The sequence below is a fragment of the Erythrolamprus reginae genome, chromosome 9 (genome assembly GCF_031021105.1).
Source record: "Erythrolamprus reginae isolate rEryReg1 chromosome 9, rEryReg1.hap1, whole genome shotgun sequence".
NCBI lineage: Eukaryota > Metazoa > Chordata > Lepidosauria > Squamata > Dipsadidae > Erythrolamprus > Erythrolamprus reginae.
The window spans coordinates 14541995-14560539 of record NC_091958.1 but is presented as its reverse complement, the minus strand read 5'-3'; the positions used below and the strand labels follow the sequence as shown (position 1 = coordinate 14560539).

At 41.9% G+C, this 18545-nt stretch overlaps 1 protein-coding gene across 1 annotated transcript; it reads right to left on the bottom strand.

Annotated features, from left to right (window-relative positions):
* Positions 1-3054: 3054 nt before the first annotated feature.
* RRAD (RRAD, Ras related glycolysis inhibitor and calcium channel regulator) lies at positions 3055-12683 on the bottom strand. The gene is made up of 5 exons (XM_070761671.1): positions 12576-12683; positions 10491-10913; positions 8211-8284; positions 7001-7205; positions 3055-4274 (listed from the first exon to the last, which is right to left on the bottom strand). Exons 2-5 carry the CDS (start codon positions 10900-10902, stop codon positions 4012-4014), a joined length of 954 nt encoding a protein of 317 aa, XP_070617772.1. The 5' UTR covers positions 10903-10913; positions 12576-12683; the 3' UTR covers positions 3055-4011.
* Between the last annotated feature and the right edge of the window lie 5862 nt (positions 12684-18545).

Sequence of the window (18545 nt, the reverse complement as noted above, 5' to 3'; positions counted from 1 at the left end):
ATTTCTTACTACTACCGTACAATTATTTATACTTTCTTCAAATATATGTTATATATGTTCTGTTCGGAAATGCTGCAAAACGAAACCTCTCCTACGTCTTACTTTTGGGGGATGCCTTATATTAGGCAATTCTATGAAACCTCTGCTATGTCTTACTTTCAGGGGTGACTTATTTTCGGGGAAACAGAGTATGTTGATAATCTTTGAAAAATCATTCAGGACCAGCTCACTACCAAAGCTACGGTCATCCCTGTTCTGTCTGGGTTCCCCCAGACCTCAACACCAACTGGAAAAAACAGCCAGACACTCTGGTAAAAGCCAAAAGTATTTTATAACTGGAAAAAATAAGCACAGAGGAAAACCTGTTCTTCCCAACAGACAGGCTATAATACGGTACAGCAGGGTCCTGATGTCCAGACAATACAGCAAGCTTCTTGCTGGCACACACCCCCAAGGTTTCAATAGTCAAAGGCACAAACCAGGATTCCAAGACGCCAAAGTTCACAGCCAGGTCCCACGACTCTCAAAGATAAAACTCCACAAGCCAGGAAGGGTGGGTCTGCCTTTTAGCCTTTCCCAAGAGCACCACACCCAAACCCAGCTGTTGCCACTTTAATGCTGAAAGTACTTAGCCAATGGATTCCGTCTCTGAGTAGCTCTTCGTTGTCGCAGATCAATTATGGCTTGTGCATTTTCCTCTAAGGAATCCAGGCTGCTTGCTGGGGAGAGCTCCCCCTGGTGGGACTCTGGCTGTCCTCCCTCTTCTTCAGCCTGGGATTCCTCCTCCTCGTCTGTCTGCACCTCCTGTTCCTCAGCCTCTCCCTCTGAGCTGGAAACCGACAGAAGATCAGCCGTTCCCGGAGGGGCCTCAGACGGAACCACAACAATCCCCAACTTCAAAAAAGGAGATCCCAGTCTAGTTGAAACCTACAGATCAATCTCACTATGCTGTGTCACATCCGAAGTCATGGAATCAATCATAACCCAATCAATTACCCTCCACCTAGAAACTAACAACCTCCTTTCTAACAAACAATTTGGTTTCAGAAAAAAGTTATCTTGCAACCTGCAACTCCTTCACTGTAAAAACATATGGACAACACATTTCAATCAGGGTGAATCAATAGATGCAATTTACATTGACTTTGACTCAGTGGTTCATGACAACTACTTCTAAAACTCAAATCCTATGGCATCTTAGTATCCCTCCATAGTTGGATAACTGAGTTCCTATCAAACAGACAACAAGTTGTCAAAGTAATACGTACTTGACAAAACAAACAAACAAATAAATAAAATACATTTACAACTTTGTGGGCCAGTTTAAAATGTCAATGTGTTATTTGTATATTACCTTTAACAATCTGGGTCCCCATTTTACCAACCAGAGGGTCCTTGGTTTATGGAATTCACTCCCAGAAGAGGTCGTGACAGCTTTCAGCCTGGATAGCTTCAAGGCAAGATTAGACAGATTCATGGATGCCAAGTGTATCGGTAGTTATTGAAATGGATGTCCAAGTGCCGCCTCTATGTTGGTTGAGGCAGGCAGGATTCCCTTGAGTACCACTTGTTGGGGGTCAGGGGAAAGGGAGGGTTTTGCCTTCTCTTTCTGCTCAAGATCCCCATGGACAATTGGTGGGCCACTGTGTGACACAGAATGCTGGACTTGGGCTTTGGCCTGATTCAGCATGGCTCTTCTTATGTTCTAACTGATCTTCCTTCCTTCCTTCCTTCCTCCCTCCCTCCCTCCCTCCCTCCCTTCCTTCCTCCTCTCTTTCTCTCTATTCTCTCCATCCATCATTTTTTCCTTCTTTCCTTCCTCCCTTCATCTTCCCCCTCTCCTCTTTCCTTCCTTCCTCCCACCCTCCCTCCTCTCTATCTTCTCTCAATTCCCTCCATCACATTTTCCTTCCCTCCCTCCCTCCCTCCATCTTCCTTCCTTCCCTCCCTCCCTCCCATTTGGCTGAGTCCAGACCTCATGCTTCAGCTTACTTTATTTCACTTGAATTTTCTCAAGTATATTGCACAAATCCAGAAACAACATAATGTATGCAATACCACTGGTTTATGTAAATTTGGATTTATGCAGGTGTGTAAACCCAGCCTTCATCTACTCGCCCTTCCCCTTCGTTGTTTGTTTGCTAAATCCCAGTACGCCTCATATCTTGCAGCCTGTTCTCTGACATTCAAAAGAGGAACAGTTGTGTTTATTATTCCAGCCTTTTATGCCATTGCTTGCCATGGAAGTTGACATTTTGTTAAGACGTGGTTATGTAAACCCTTGTGTGTGTATATGGAGGAAGCAGAGTGGGGAGAGAGCAGACTTATGCTCCAGTTTATTATTATTGCAGGAGTCTTTCCAGGAGTTTTGCTCTATCAGTGTTTGTCTATGCTCCCCTGTTGTGTAGCAGGACGACATGAGTCTCTAAATGTCAGCCGTCCATCGTCCATCCATCTATCTGTCTAACCATATATCTGCCTGCCTGCCTGCTTCTCCATCTGTCCGTCCATCTATCTGCCTGCCTGTCCGTCTGTCCGTCTGTCTTTCGGGGCATTGAGTGGCACTGTGGGTAGCATTTCAAATTAACAAGATAAAGAGTTGTCATGGTTATTTCCATGTATTTAATACCTGACTCCCAACATAGCCCATTAAAAGAATTTCACCCAAGACTCTCATAGGCTACGTGCTTTTCTGGAGTTCAGTTAATGGATTTCCAGTCCCGCCTTTTAGGTAGAAGGAAAATCAATTTTATTTTTTACTCAAACCTTGAGGTGAGTGATGTCAAGTTGGCCACTTTTAAGCCAGTCGCATGACATTTAAACCACCCCCTGGTCGCATGATCATCAAGCCACTCCCACCTGGTCACATGGCCAGCAAGCCACACCCACAAAACAAGCCACACGCACAGGGTGGTAGTAAAAAAAATTGCAGCCCTTCACTGAACTGGATTATTTAATACCAACACAATGAGCTGTGTTTGCAAAGTACATTCGTGTTAATACTGTTTAAAACGCCCAAAAATATCTCCTCTTTAGGAAGAGAACAACAAGGCCTTCTATAGTAACCAGAAATACTTTATTATAAAATCTGCATGTAAACAAGTAACAAACATTTAAAGAAAGTGCAAATCAACTTCCAAAAATGGTAATTTATTATATATTTTTCTCCCCCCCTCCCATCCAACAACTCTTTGAAGTCCTCCCACCCTCCAACCACATATGTAACTTCTAAAAAATAATTGCTTATATGTAGATTCAATTTCCTGGGTAACCTTTGGTAAATCACTTTGGGCCAGCAATCATGAAATACCCTTTGAGGTCCCATTCTGGAGATACCACCAGTTTCCTTGAGCATCTATATCCTTCACCTCCGTGGCACTTAGAAATATGAACTGCAAAAACTGCAGCTCAAATGAAACAGCTTGGCTGCTTCCACCTGATAACAGAAGTCTACCGTGGCTTCTTCATTCCAATTCAGTGATTTAGTTAAATCACCTTTGAACTGGATCATCTCATTGAAATGCAGATCCCTTCAACCACCGCCCACCCACCCAAGAGAAGTCTGTACGAGCCTGCGTACATTGTTCAAGTTTTGCTCGGCCAAAGAGATATGTTTACGGCGATACTTATTTCCTTTTCTTCGCTTCTTTTTCATATCATCATGCACTTCTTTTGATTCCCTGATATCCACAGGACAGCTAGCAATTTTTACACAGTGAGACCGAAGGGGTTACAAAACTGCTGAATTATTATTATTATTATTTTAGAAATCAGTTCTTTTGCTGAAGGTTGGAGACCGTTCTAGCAATGATAGTCCTGCGATCTCCTTTCCCGCGTTGCGTAGGAATTGTAAGGCATGGAGGAAGTCACTTCCCTCCGTTCTGTCGCTTCGCACAAAGTTCTTTTTCCTCACTCTTTAACTGCCAGAGACAAGTTCACAACACACCCACACACACTCACATACTTCTAAGTTTGCAACGAGGCCTCTTTTTTTTTTAAAGTACTGATAAGTCATGGCAGGACTTGGACTTGGCTTTGAAGGCCATCTTCTTGTTGTTTTTGGCCACCATTTTCCCAAGGAACCGTTTGGCCTTCTTGCTGATGCTCTCTTCTCCTCTTTGTGTTGGCCATTCTTCGGGCGTTGTCTTCTTTGCTGTCTTTGCGTAGCCGAATCTGCCGGATGATCCCTTCGAAGAGATCTTTGACGTTGTGGTGAAGTGCGGCGGAGGTCTCGATAAACTTGCAGTCAAAGACAACCGCACAAGCTCGTCCCTCTGTAGGTGGGGGGTGGAAGGAAGAGAGAGAAGGCCAAGATTAGTTCAACCATGCAGGATCAATGCAACACAAGCTCTGCTTTGGATGGGAATAGATCATAGGTTAAGAGTTGGAAGCTGTAGGATAGGAAATTGTGCAAGTGCAGGCATGAAAAAGAAAGGGTATTTTGGGTCAAGCGGACTTCTAAAGTAGTCCAAGATTGTCTTATCAGGAAAACAATGGAATGAATGCAGATAGAGTGGTACCTCCACTTATGAACTTAATTCGTTCCATGACCAGGTTCTTAAGTAGAAAAGTTTGTAAGAAGAAGCAATTTTTCCCATAGGAATCAATGTAAAAACAAATAATCGCGTGCAATTGGGGAAACCACAGGGAGGGTGAGGCCCAGTTTCCTCCCAGGAGATTCCTAGAGAGGCCCCACAGAGGCTTCTCCCCATCTTTTCCGGCCCTATTTCCTCCCAAGAGATTCCTAGAGAGGCCCCACGGAGGCTTCTCCCTGCCTTTTCCGGTTACAGTTCAGAGGCTCAGGTTTGTAAGTGGAAAATGGTTCTTGAGAAGAGGCAAAAAAATCTTGAACATCTGGTTCTTTATCTAGAAAAGTTGTAAAGGAGAGGCGTTCTTAGGTAGAGGTACCACTGTATTCTACTGCTTTCCTGCAGCTGTATCTCAATGGCGTTTTCCATTGTGTTTTCCCCAAATACAGATTTTATTTTTCTCCAATATAGGATAAAAAAATAGTACATAAGTACAAACACTAAAACCATGCTTAAAATAAAACATATATTAAAATTTTCTTTTTCTATTAATCATTCAAATGGAGGCTTATCTTTCTTCCATAAAAAAAATCCTATTGAACTTATATAATATTATCAAATAAGAAAACCTTCCATTGTGTTTCAGTGGCATGCATGTGTGTGGATTGGACTGTTTTATAATTGGAGTTTTATTGTTTTAATATTTATATTTGCCGGCTGGAGAATTCTGGGAGTTGAAGTCCATAAGTCTTAAAAGTTTCCATGTTTGAAGGACCTCTCTCTGAGATAAGTTGCTAGATTCCTAGAGTTGCCCAAAAAAAAAGGTCCTGAGTAACTTTTCCCAATCTGGTGCTCTCGGATGGGTAACAAGCCTCCTAATGACCAGACAGGATAGCTCAGGGCATAAACAACTAATTAAAATCAAAACAGGGCCATTAAGATGATTTCCTAGGAGCAAAATGTTTCCCAGCCACTGAGAAGAAGCTGCACTTCAAAAAGTTCATGGTTCAGTTCTCCGCTATCATTCAGAGGTGCATTGTGAGCTTGGAACACATAGCAACCATCCACGGGGCTGATAAGAAGTCCCATGTGTTCACTGTTCTTAACACACAAAGGCACACAGATTTATCTGCCCACCCCTTCAAGCCTGTTCTTGGTCTTTGTTCCCACCCCATAAATCCACAGGCCTACAATATTTAGATAAGGGAGAGGGAGGGAAAGATTTTTTTTAACTGACCAAAGGATTGATTCATACTAGATAACTCTATATTGGATCTGTCCAGAAAATTTATATTTAAAAGCAAGTGAATAGGAAATGGATAGTTGCCAGAATGCTCAACCTGAACTCAGGAACCAACATAGATAAATAATGAAGACAGTTCAGTAGGAACAGGCTTAAGTAATTTTACTCCTCGGTGTATTCCGAAAAATACTTACTTTCTTCTTCTTCTATTTACAGAATATACTTCACTTTGTATGTGAAGGTATAACAAACCTTACAAGTAGCTATTATGCTAACTATGGTTTAACTATCTTACTACTAGTATGCAGCTCAATCTTAACACTTCAATCAGACCACAAACTAAACCATCAGCCACCTCCTCCTATGAATGACTACATGACTGTAACTTTGTGGCTTGCATCCTTACGATTTATATTGACTGGTTCCTAATATGATTTGATTACTTATTTGTACCTGGATTTTCTTTCTTTCTTTCTTTCTTTCTTTCTTTCTTTCTTTCTTTCTTTCTTTCTTTCTTTCTTTCTTTCTTTCTGTCTGTCTGTCTGTCTGTCTGTCTTTCTTTCTGACTGTCTTTCTTTTTCTTTCTTTCTTTCTTTCTTTCTTTCTTTCATTCATTCATTCATTCATTCATTCATTCATTCATTCATTCATTTGTTCATTAGTTATTTGATTTTATGCCGCCCTTCTCCTTAGACTCAGGGCGGCTTACAACATGTCAGCAATAGCACTTTTTAAAAGAGCCAGCCTATTCCCCCCGTAATTCGGGTCCTCATTTTACCCACCTCGGAAGGATGGAAGGCTGAGTCAACCTTGAGCCGGTGAAGAGATTTGAACTGCTGACCTACAGATCTATAGTCAGCTTCAGTGGCCTGCAGTACAGCACTCTACCTGCTGCGCCACCATGGCTCTTATGTGTTGATGAATTTATCTTTCCTTTTTTGTACGCTGAGAGCATATGCACCAAGACAAATGCCTTGTGTGTCCAATCACACTTGGCCAATTAAAAAAAAATTCTATTCTATTTTATTCCTTATGAAAGATGGAGGGCAACACGAAGAAGGGGACGACAGAGAATGAGGTGGTTAGATGGAGTCACGGAAGCAGTTGCGTGAGCTTAAATGGACTCCAGGGGATGGTAGAGGGTAGGAAGGCCTGGAGGAACATTGTCTATGGGGTCGCATTGAATCGGACACAACTTCACAACTAACAACAACAACAGATCTCTTACCGTCTACAGAGACTTCCCGTGATCGAACCAGGTCACTTTTGTTTCCAACAAGAATTATAGGAATGTCTTCTGTCTGTCTCGCCCTTCGTAGCTGAATCCTCAATTCCGAAGCTTTTTCAAAGCTGACTTTATCGGTCACCGAATAGACGATAATGTAAGCATCTCCCATCTTCATACAATGGTTCTGAAGCCACTGGCTTTCATCCTAAGGTTTTAAAATAATAGAAACACAAAACATTGGTATTGCCGTCAATTTTAATTGCACCAGGTTAGACATTCTCCACCTTTCAACTTCCTACAGAGATACAAATATTCTTTCTATACTCTTGTACATCAATTTTTGTTCATGGCAGTTCCTGGTAGTGGTTGCAACTTGCTAAGTTTTATAGTTCCACTGCTGTCTTTCTAGAGTTTCAAATTCTATCTTGCAGGCTGGCTAGAAAACAAATGGCAATGTAATTAACAAAGAAGCTTGGCTTGTTTGTATGGATTGTAAGAAATTACGCCATTTTAGCTTGCAGCACATAAAGAATATTCCTGCAGCCCAAGACAACAGGTTCACAAGTGTTCTATGCAAGGGGAAGTCAAAAAAGTCAAGATGGCAACCAGCCATGTGATTGGAGTTATCTATTGGTTAGACATGTCTATCTCTACGCTTGGCTACAATCTTATATCCTCACACCTTAGAGTAAGTTCTACTGAACTCAATGGATCTTATGTTTGAGTAAGCATGCATAGGACTGTCAAAAAAAACAACAACTATTCCCCAAAAAACTCATAAGATTGAAGTCCAAACTGCAGTATTTAAAAGATAAAACAATCTGCATTTTAAGCAATTGCTGACCTTCTAGCACATATGAAAATGCATTCATAGGTAGGCTGTAGTTTTAGCAAAATCAAGATTCTAACCCCATATTTATTCAATTTCTGTAGCCTCCCATCTCAGCAAAGATGTTGGGATGGGAGGCTTCGTTGTACCTAAAAATAAATCTTAATCTGTTTATATTTAATTTTGCACCCGCTGAAACCCAAATTCATACACAGTGGGACAGTCCACATACTTAGTAACCAAACTAAAACAAGCCTTGAAACAATTGATTTCATAAGAAATCAGTCCAAATCACTAACCTTCCACCCAAAATAGTAGATGAAAATGTTACTAGCTATGAAAAGGGAAATAACTGCAAATAATTGTAAATAAAATATTTACCTGCTCCCAAATGTCAAACACCACAAGAGATGCTTCTTCTCCATCAACTATAATAGATCTGTCATATGTATTGCCTGAAAGACAGATCAAGGAGACTTTAGGACAAAATGTTGAATTTACACAAAGGAAAAGTAATATTCTATTGCAAAAAATAAAATCCAGGCTTTATGAAGCAAACTGAAATGTTACAAAATAAGATAAAGCTTTCAAGTTTCCAATAGTCCATTAAAATATCTCTCCTTATTGGAAAGTTATTGCAGTTTGCTAAAACTTCAACTGAGCTCATAAATCTACAATCTCAATATATTGTTTATATTTTCCATGGTGTTTAAAGCTAAGTAAGGCTTGCAGAACGTAGGCAAGTCTGATCCAGTGATACTACTACTCAGATGAAACCTGACCCTAAATAAAAATAAATGCAGTTGATAGCATGCAAGTCATAAATACAGAAAGATACAAAATTATAGACTTAACATTTAACTTCTTTAAAAATTTCAAAACATTTGCACTTGCGCTCAAGCTGGTGTGCTTCAGCTGTCCATTGAATTGCAACACCAAAATGTTTGAGCTTAATTGAGTCTTAAGAACATTAGAGCAAATGCAATTGTCCACAAAAACCCTACAACTGCTTTCAACATATTTGTAAATCATTCTGACACAGGGGGTGATAGGGAAATCAACACAGAATGAAGTTGGCACCGGATTTACTTTTCAATATATTTTCTTAAGTTTGGAGGAGCTGGATAAAGTTAGGATAATGCCGAAATATAAATAATAAACAATAACAACAGAGTTAGAAGAGACCTTGGAGGTCTTCTAGTCCAACCCCTTGCCTAGGCAGGAAACCCTACACTACTTCAGACAGATGGTTATCCAACATCTTATTTAAAACCTCCAGTGTTGGGGCATTCACAACTTCTGGAGGCAATCTGTTCCACTGATCAACTATCAGGAAATTTCTCCTTAGTTCTAAGTTACTTCTCTCCTTGTTTAGTTTCCACCCATTATATTCTAAGAGCCTTCTCTGTGGGGGGCCCGGCCCTCTGGAATCAGCTCCCCCCCAGAGATTCACACTGCCCCCCACCCTCCTCGCTTTCCACAAGAGTCTTAAGACTCATTTATGCCGCCAGGCTTGGGACAATTAGACTTTAGTTCCCTGGCTGACAAATGTTATGTATGGTTGTTGTCCAAATGGGCATGATTGATTTTTAATATAATCGGGGATTTTAGACTAGTTTATGTAGTTTTAATTAATTGGATTTAGCTTATTGTATTCCACTGCTTCTTTTATATGTTGTAGGCCACCCCAAGTCCTTGGAGAGGGGCAGCATATAAATCCAAATAAATAAATAATAAATAAATATTGCTGCCTATTCTCCCATAACGATTCAAGGTGGCTTACTTACACAGGAAAAAGACCATTTATATTTGTACGTATGTAAACTATATATTTATACAAACAACTACAAAAGTACGTACTATACTGATGTCAAAGAAGCGACTCTTAATGAATAGTAAATATCTATTTTTTTCTTTGTGTTATTTGTAACACTGCACTGTATCACTCTTTTTTGTTATAGTATGTACAGTATATATGTATGTACAGTATGTATGTATGTATGTATGTATGTATGTATCACATATTACATATCGTATTTTAAAAATTCAGCAAAAAACCAATATATTGGATTTGTATGCCGCCCTTCTCCAAGGACTCAGGATGGTATGTATGTATGTATGTATGTATGTATGTATGTATGTATGTATGTATGTATGCATGTATTTATTTGTCATACAAGTATAGTATTGTAGTATGTATTAACATAAGTATAAAGTAGAGATATAAAGGATAAAAGACAGTAGGACAGGGACGGTAGGCACCTCTTAGAAAAGGGGAGAGGTTGATTGTAGATAGTGTAAGGTTGAAGATTTTGAAGTTTGGGGAAGAAACCACAGAGCCCGGTAGCGAATTCTAGGCGTTGACCACTCTATTGCTGAAATCGTATTTTCTGCAGTCTGGTTTGGAGCGATTTACAGTACACTTAGTTTGTATCTATTGTGTGCTCTTGTGTTGTTGCTGTTAAAGGTGAAGTAGTCGCTAACAGGGAGCACATTGTGATGTATGATTTTATGAATAACTGTTAAATCAGTTCGGAGGGGGATTACGATTTTTATGGGGAGGGGGACAAAGGCTCTCTTCCTCCTCCACACACATACACACACACACACACACACACCCGGTTCTCCTGGGCCCCCAGGCTCTCTCTCGCTCTCTCTCACCTGCTTCCTCGGGGTCGGGACTGTCCTCCACGCCCCCGAAGATCCTGGCCAGGCTGGTCTTGCCCACGCCGTGCTCGCCCAGGAGCATCACCTTGTAGAGGCTGCCGTCGGAGTCGCTGCCGGAGGAGATGACGGAGTCGGAGGAGTCGGAAGCCCAGCCCGGCCTCTCCTCCTCCTCCTCCTGCTGCTGCTGCTCCCGGCCCGGGTGGTAGGAGGTGCAGCGCATCAGGCCCCGGGGCGAGGGCGGCAACGAAGCCTCCAGATCCCGCTCGTCCACGGGCATGCTGCGCCGGTGCAGGGGTTGCGGCTGCTGCTGCGGATGATGGTGCTGCTGCGGGTGATGGGCCGCGAAGGGCATGCTGCCGCGCCGCTTGTCCAGGTATCTCAGTTTGTCGCCGCGGTTCAGGGTCATTGAGGGGAAGCCTGGATGGATTGGGGAGGGGGGGGAGAGACCCGGGAAAGGGGAAAGATTGCTTTTTATTTGCAGAAACAAGCTTTTTTAAATTTTTCTCCACATTTTTCCAGTTATAGCATGACAACACATATGCCATTGACATATCTATCTATCTATCTATCTATCTATCTATCTATCTATCTATCTATCTATCTATCTATCTATCTATCTATCTATCTATCTATCTATCTTTCTGTCTAATCTATCTATCTATCTGTCTATCTATCTTTATTTCTATCTTTCTTTCTTTCTATGTATGTATGTATCTATCTATCATCGTCTGTCTGTCTGTCTGTCTGTCTGTCTGTCTGTCTCTGTCTGTCTGTCTGTCTATCTGTCTATCCATCCATCTATCTATCCACCACCCACCCACCCCATCCATCCATCCATCCATCCATCCATCCATCCATCCATCCATCCATCCATCTATCTATCTATCTATCTATCTATCTATTGGATTTGTATGCTGCCCACTCCCGAAGGACTCAGGGTGGCTCACAACAAAGATAAAACAATATATAATTGATAAAATGCAACAATTAATAAATTATTTTTAAAAATCCTTTATTATTCTCACTACGGTCATACCGTCCAACGTTCTGATCAAATCATATTCAATAATATAAACCTATGTATCTGAACGCTCCTTAACTGAGTTTCAATTCGAATCCTATTATGGGCGGTCTGTTCCTCTTCTCTCCTTCACTCCCTTCTCTCTCTTTCTCTCCCTCTCTCCCAACTACATTTTAACACTTTCTCTCTTCCACTTTCTACTTTCTCCTCCTCCTCTCCTCCTCTTCTTCCCCTCTTAATCTACTCCCGAAAGGGAGTAGATTAAGCTCAGCGCGTTCCCACGACACCCGGTGTCAATCCGGAGCAACCGCCGCTTTGATTCCGCGAATGCAAAACGGAGAGAGGGGAGAAAAGGAGGGTGCATGAAACCCCCAGCCTTCCCCGCAAGCTCTTCCCCAGCATCAGCGCTTAAGACTTATATACCGCTTAGGCGGCGCTTTGACAACCTTCTCTTTACTCCGCATTCAATCCGGAGCAGCCGCCTCCTTCGTCCTTTTCCTCCCTATTTTGCCGGGTCCCAACCACACTGCCGTGCGTGGGAAAGGGGCTAGGGGAGGAAGAGGAGGTCAGAAGCTTAGAAAAGTGGGGTTTTTTTAAAGGAGCCACCGATTTTAACCAGGGATTGTCCCTTAGCCCGGGGTTACGTTAAACCGGATCGGAGGGAGGGTAAAAGGAATAAAAAGAAAGGAAGGAATGAAAGAATAAAAGGAAGGAAGAAAAAGAAGGGAAGAAAAAAGAAGGGAAGAAAAAGGAAGAAAAAAGAAGGGAAGGAAAAGGGAAGGAAAAAGAAAGAAAGAAACAAGAAGGGAAGAAAAAAGAAGAAAAAAGAAAGGAATAAAAAAGAAAGGAATAAAAAAACTCTGAATGGAAGCGAGGAAACCACAGCGCATAGCAACTTTACCCCTCAAAAAATGCACGCGAGTCCTTTTCCTTCCTTTCTTCCAACTTCAACTTCTTCCAACTTCACCCAAGAAAAATCCCCGGGAAAAATCCCCCCTTACCCTTTAATGAGCCAAATAAAACAAGAAGAAGAAGAGCATCTCCGAATGCAAACTTACCTAGCGAGCCTGCAAGATCCCAAAACTCCAAAAAAAAAAAAAAAGATACTGGTTTTTGGATATATTTTTTTGCGCCTCGAGCTTTCTCCGGAGCTGAACCGCCTCGGTGTTATCTCCGTCGTCCTTCTCGCCCTTATATAAAGAGCCTGCTACCCCTCCGGGCCCGCCCCTCGTTGTGAAGTCATAAGAGCCCCTAGCCCAACCAGGTTCTGAATTAGAATTCTGCCCCCCCCCTCTCTCTTCCCCTTCCTCCTCCGCCCCCACCCCGTCTTCCCTCCATCCCCTCCTCTCTGCTCTTGCTTGGAAAAAGGTGCCCTACGGGACGGAGGTTTAGTCACGGTTAATTTCAGCACCCGGCAAAAAATCCACACGGTGGTGTTTTCCGTCCTCCTGGTTTTTTTTTTTTTTAAAGATTAATCAACTGACGCGTTTGCTAAAAAAAAAAACTGCAGAGAAAAGCAACAAAGATGATTAGGCGCAGTGTTTCCCAACCTGGGCAACTTGAAGATGTCTGGACTTCAACTCCCAGAATTCCCTAGCCAGCGAACGCTGGCTGGGGAATTCTGGGAGTTGAAGTCCAGACATCTTCAAGTTGCCCAGGTTGGGAAACACTGGGTTAGGGGACTTGGAGGCTAAAAAATACACTGCTCAAAAAAATGAAGGGAACACTTAAACAACACAACTCCAAGTAAATCAAACTTCTGTGAAATCTGTCCACTTAGGAAGCGACACTGATTGACAATCACATGCTGTTGTGCAAATGGAATAGTTGTGCAAATGGAATATTCAATGAGAATGTTTCATTCATTCAGACCTAGGATGTGTCATTTGAGTGTTCTTTGAGCAGTCTATGAAGAACGGTTGCAGGAAATGGGTATGTCTAGTTTAGTGAAAAGGAGGGCCAGGGGAGGCAGGAGAGCAGTCTTCCAATATCTCTGGGGTTGCCACAAAGAAGAAGGACACAACCTATTCTCCAAAGCGCCAGAGGGTAGGACAAGAAACAATGGGTGGAAACTAATCAAGGAGAGAAGCAACTTGGAACTAAGGAGAAATTTCCTGACAGTTAGAACAATTAATCCATGGAACGGCTTGCCTCTAGAAGTTGTGAATGCCCCAAATCTGGAAGTTTTTAAGAAGATGTTGGATAACCATTTATCTGAAGTGGTGCAGGGTTTCCTGCCTAAGCAGAGGGTTGGACTAGAAGACGTCCAAGTTCCCTTCCTACTCTGTAATAATAATAATAATAATAATAATAATAATAATAATAATAATAATAATAATAACAACAACAACAACAACAACAACAACAACAACAACAACAACAAAGTTGGGAGGTACCTTGGAGGTCTTATAGTCCAACCCCCTGCTTAGGCAGGAAACCCTACACTACTTCAGACAGATGGTTATCCAACATCTGCTTAAAAACTTCCAGTGTTGGGGCATTCACAACTTCTGGAGGCAGGCTGTTCCACTGATCAACTGTTCTGACTGTCAGGAAATTTCTCCTTAGTTCTAAGTTACTTCTCTCCTTGTTTAGTTTCCACCCATTATATTCTATTCAACCCAAGCCAAACAAAGTAGGTACTTGTTAAAAGCAGCAGCGGTGGTTAAAGGCTCAGCTTTCCTTTTTGCTTGGCTCAGAAAATGGAGAGATTTTAGAGTTACAAGCGAATTCTTGGCAGGCAGAAAACATCAACCACATTGAGCACCAGATAAAAATGTGGAACGTTGCTTTTGTGTACTTTTAAAATGGGTTTGAAACTAGCCAAGATATGGTGACGAAGTATAGGACCAAACAAGAGAAGGGTGGGATAGAGTAGTGTAGAGTGGAATAGCATAGCATAGCATAGCATAGCATTGCATTGCATAGAATAGAATAGAATAGAATAGAATAGAATAGAATAATAACTCTTTATTGGCTAAGTCTGATTGGACACACAAGGAATTTGTCTCCGGTGCATTATTTCTCAGTGTACATGCAAACAACAAAGTGATAGGTCATAGATCATAAATCTTAAGAAAGTTGTTAGAAACTGCTTTGGTTATTTCCTTCATTTGCTGTGCAATTGTCAATTTAAATGATTTTTAGAGAGTTGAGGAGGAATTATGTCATTTGACTCTTTAGAGCTGTATGAAATATATCAACCCAGTCAGCGAAAGCTGACAATGTGGTTCTAATTGGATTGGGGTAGATACACTGCTCAAAAAAAAATAAAGGGAACACTTAAACAACACAACATAACTCCAAGTCAATCAAACTTCTGTGAAATGAAACTGTCCCCTTAGGAAGCAACACTGATTGACTGTCAATTTCACCTGGCTGTTGTGCACAGTCAACTTTGTACAGAACAAAGTATTCAATGAGAATATTTCATTCATTCAGATCTAGGATGTGTCGAGCGTTCCCTTTATTTTGGGGGCCAGTGTGGTTCAGTTTCAAATTAGACTGAGATGAGAGCGCTTCAGAGCACATGTAGAGTACAGTAATGACTGACTCACCCCAGGGTGTGAGCTAAGCCTTATAACTCTGTGTGTATTATCATGACTTTGAACTATTCACTTTTATCGTTGCTCAGCAAAAGCCTGGTGACCTTCACTAAGGGAAAAGGAATTAATGATAGGGTGGTAAAGCTGGATTGGAAAAAGTTAAATTTATACGGACACTCATAATCTGCATCAAAAAAAGCTTGCTTTTTTAAAAAATATGATAGGGTTTTATGTGCTTTTTAATATTAGATTTGTTTTCGCTGGAATCTTCGCTGTAGATTCGCCCACGTATCTACAACACTCCGTGGCTTGCATTGGCTGCCAATCAGTTTCCGGTCACAATTCAAAGCGTTGGTCATGACCTTTAAAGCCCAACATGGCATTGGACCAGAGTACCTCCGGAACCGCCTGCTACCGCACGAATCCCAGCGGCTGATAAGGTCCCACAGAGTTGGCCTTCTCCGTGTCCCGTCGACTAAACAATGTCATCTGGCGGGCTCCAGGGGAAGAGCCTTCTCTGTGGCGGCCCCGGCCCTCTGGAATCAACTCCCCCCGGAGATTAGAACTGCTCCCACCCTCCTTGTCTTCCGTAAACTACTTAAGACCCACCTATACCGCCAGGCATGGGGAATTTGAGACACCTTTCCCCCAGGCTTATTATAATTTATGTTTGGTATGTATGTGCTGTTTGGTTTTTAATTATGATAGGGTTTTTAGGTTTTTTAATATTAGATTTGTGCCAGTATAATATTGTTTTTATCGTTGTTGTGAGCTGCCCCAAGTCTTCGGAGAGGGGCAGCATACAAATCTAATAAATTATTATTATTATTATTATTATTATTATTATTATTATTTTATTGTTGTTGTGAGCCGCCCCGAGTCTTCGGAGAGGGGCGGCATACAAATCTAATAAATTGAATTGAATTGAATTGAATTGAAAACTGGATGGTTTTCTGACTATAAATGTTTTAAAGACTCTTGTGTAGCTTTAAAAGAACGTCCAGAATTTTCCCAATGACATTAGTATTCCCCCAAATATTACATCACTTTCAACTTTCCTGGCTCCAGGGAAAATAATCCACATCTTACAGCATATACCGGTAATTATTTCCGTTTCTTCACAAGGAATTAAATAGAGTTGAGGGACAAAAGGAGTATCTGTCTCAATGTAATGTTTTCTGTTTTGCAAAGGCAATACACTAAATATAAGCACTGAGTTTTATTAATAGCCTGCCTTCTCATAGTAGCTGGGTAATCAATCATGTCTACCTCTCTTATCATTGTGGCAGGCAGCTAAGTGTACTGGGCCTTCAAATGCATAAGGAAATAAAAATACACTGCTCAAAAAAAATAAAGGGAACACTCAAAGAACACATCCTAGATCTGAATGAATGAAATATTCTCACTGAATACTTCGCTCTGTGCAAAGTTGAATGTGCTGACAACATGTGAAATTGATTGTCAATCCGTGTTGCTTCAAGTTTGATTTACTTGGAGTTATATTCTGTTGTTCAAATGTTCCCTTTGTTTTTTTGAGCAGTAATATATCCATCCTACGATAAAATACAGGAAATAGTATAAGGGCAGACTAGATGGACCATGAGGTCTTTTTCTGCCGTCAATCTTCTATGTTTCTATAAGCCAGGATTTTCAAAGCAGAAGGACTGATGTGACTATCATATTGGGCGTGGTGTGTATGTGTGTAACTATCACATGATGGCAAAGGAAAGGTGTGACCTCAAATGTTGTATATCTGGGGTGTCCAATCTTGGCAACTTTTAAGTTCTATGGCCAATTAAGTTCTATGGCCTTCAATTCCAGAATTCTAGGAGTTGTTCCTCCATGATGGGGAACATTGTTAGCTACACCCCCTTTCCCATCAGCCTGTCCTTATATACTGCCAAGGTGTGGCCAAATGTCCCACATATCTATTAACACTAAGAACCCCTTCTTGTGAGATATTCATGTCTTGATCTCATCCTCCTTACCCTTGCATCTAATAGGGGGTCTTGATCCTCAAAGTCCCCATTGTCCTCTGAGTCAGACAATACCATAATTGGGAGTTCTACAATCTCTGGTGTTCTACAATCTCACCACCGGCCGAAGGTTGACTCTGCCTTCCATCCTTCTGAGGTGGGTAAAATGAGGACCCAGATTGTTGGGGGCAATATGCTGATTCTGTAAAAACACTTAGAGAGGGCTGTAAAAGCACTAGGAAGCGGTAAATAAGTCTAAGTGCTTCTCCTTCCTTCCTCCCTTCCTTCCTTCTTTCCTTCCTCCCTTCCTTCCTTCCTTCCAAGGTGGGTAAAATGAGGACCCAGATTGTTGGGGGAAAGAGGCTGATTCTGTAAAAACACTTAGAGAGGGCTGTAAAAGCACTAGGAAGCGGTATATAAGTCTAAGTGCTACTCCTCCCTTCCTTCCTTCTTTCCTTCCAAGGTGGGTAAAATGAGGACCCAGATTGTTGGGGGAAAGAGGCTGATTCTGTAAAAACACTTAGAGAGGGCTGTAAAAGCACTAGGAAGCGGTATATAAGTCTAAGTGCTACTCCTTCCTTCCTTCCTTCCTTCCTTCCTTCCTTCTTTCCTCCCTCCCTCCCTCCCTCCCTTCCTTCCTTCCTTCCTTCCTTCCTTCCTAGGTGGGTAAAATGAAGACCCAGATTGTTGGGGGAAAGAGGCTGATTCTGTAAAAACACTTAGAGAGGGCTGTAAAAGCACTAGGAAGCGGTATATAAGTCTAAGTGCTACTCCTTCCTTCCTTCCTTCCTTCCTTCTTTCCTCCCTCCCTCCCTCCCTCCCTCCCTCCCTTCCTTCCTTCCTTCCTTCCTTCCTAGGTGGGTAAAATGAGGACCCAGATTGTTGGGGGAAAGAGGCTGATTCTGTAAAAACACTTAGAGAGGGCTGTAAAAGCACTAGGAAGCGGTATATAAGTCTAAGTGCTACTCCTTCCTTCCTTCCTCCCTCCCTCCCTCCCTCCCTCCCTCCCTCCCTTCCTTCCTTCCTTCCTAGGTGGGTAAAATGAAGACCCAGATTGTTGAGGACAAGATGCTGATTCTGTAAACCGCTTAGAGAGGGCTGTAAGAGCTCTATGAAGTGGTATATAAGTCTAAATGCTATTGCTAATCAAGAGGGACAGGGTGGTGTACACGACTGCTGAGCATCAAGGATGAAGTGGGAATATCCAAGGTAAACAAAGGAGACAGATGGCCATGGGTTACAGTAAAGTTGCTCAAATAGGAATCCCAGCAGGGCTGTATCATTAAAGCGAAAACTTTCCCCCTGTGCCAGGCAGCAAGCCAGCTCCGCTCTTGCCAATCACATTCTGTTCTATTTTCCTTCACCTGCAGACTTGTAGCAATTGAGCTGTTTCCTAATTCCATGCAGGAAATGTGTTTATCGTGGGCAGCGATGAAGATCAAACCAGGAATGTCATTGTCTCTCTATCTAATACAGTGATGGCGAACCTTTCTTTTCTTGGGTGCCG

Coding starts and splice junctions, on each gene's coding strand:
- RRAD (XM_070761671.1), bottom strand. CDS start 10,902: ATGACCCTGAACCGCGGCGACAAACTGAGATACCTGGACAAGCGGCGC. Junction 7,206..8,210: donor TGTTTGACATTTGGGAGCAG/GTAAATATTTTA, acceptor TTAAAACCTTAG/GATGAAAGCCAGTGGCTTCA. Junction 4,275..7,000: donor ACGGGAAGTCTCTGTAGACG/GTAAGAGATCTG, acceptor CCCCACCTACAG/AGGGACGAGCTTGTGCGGTT.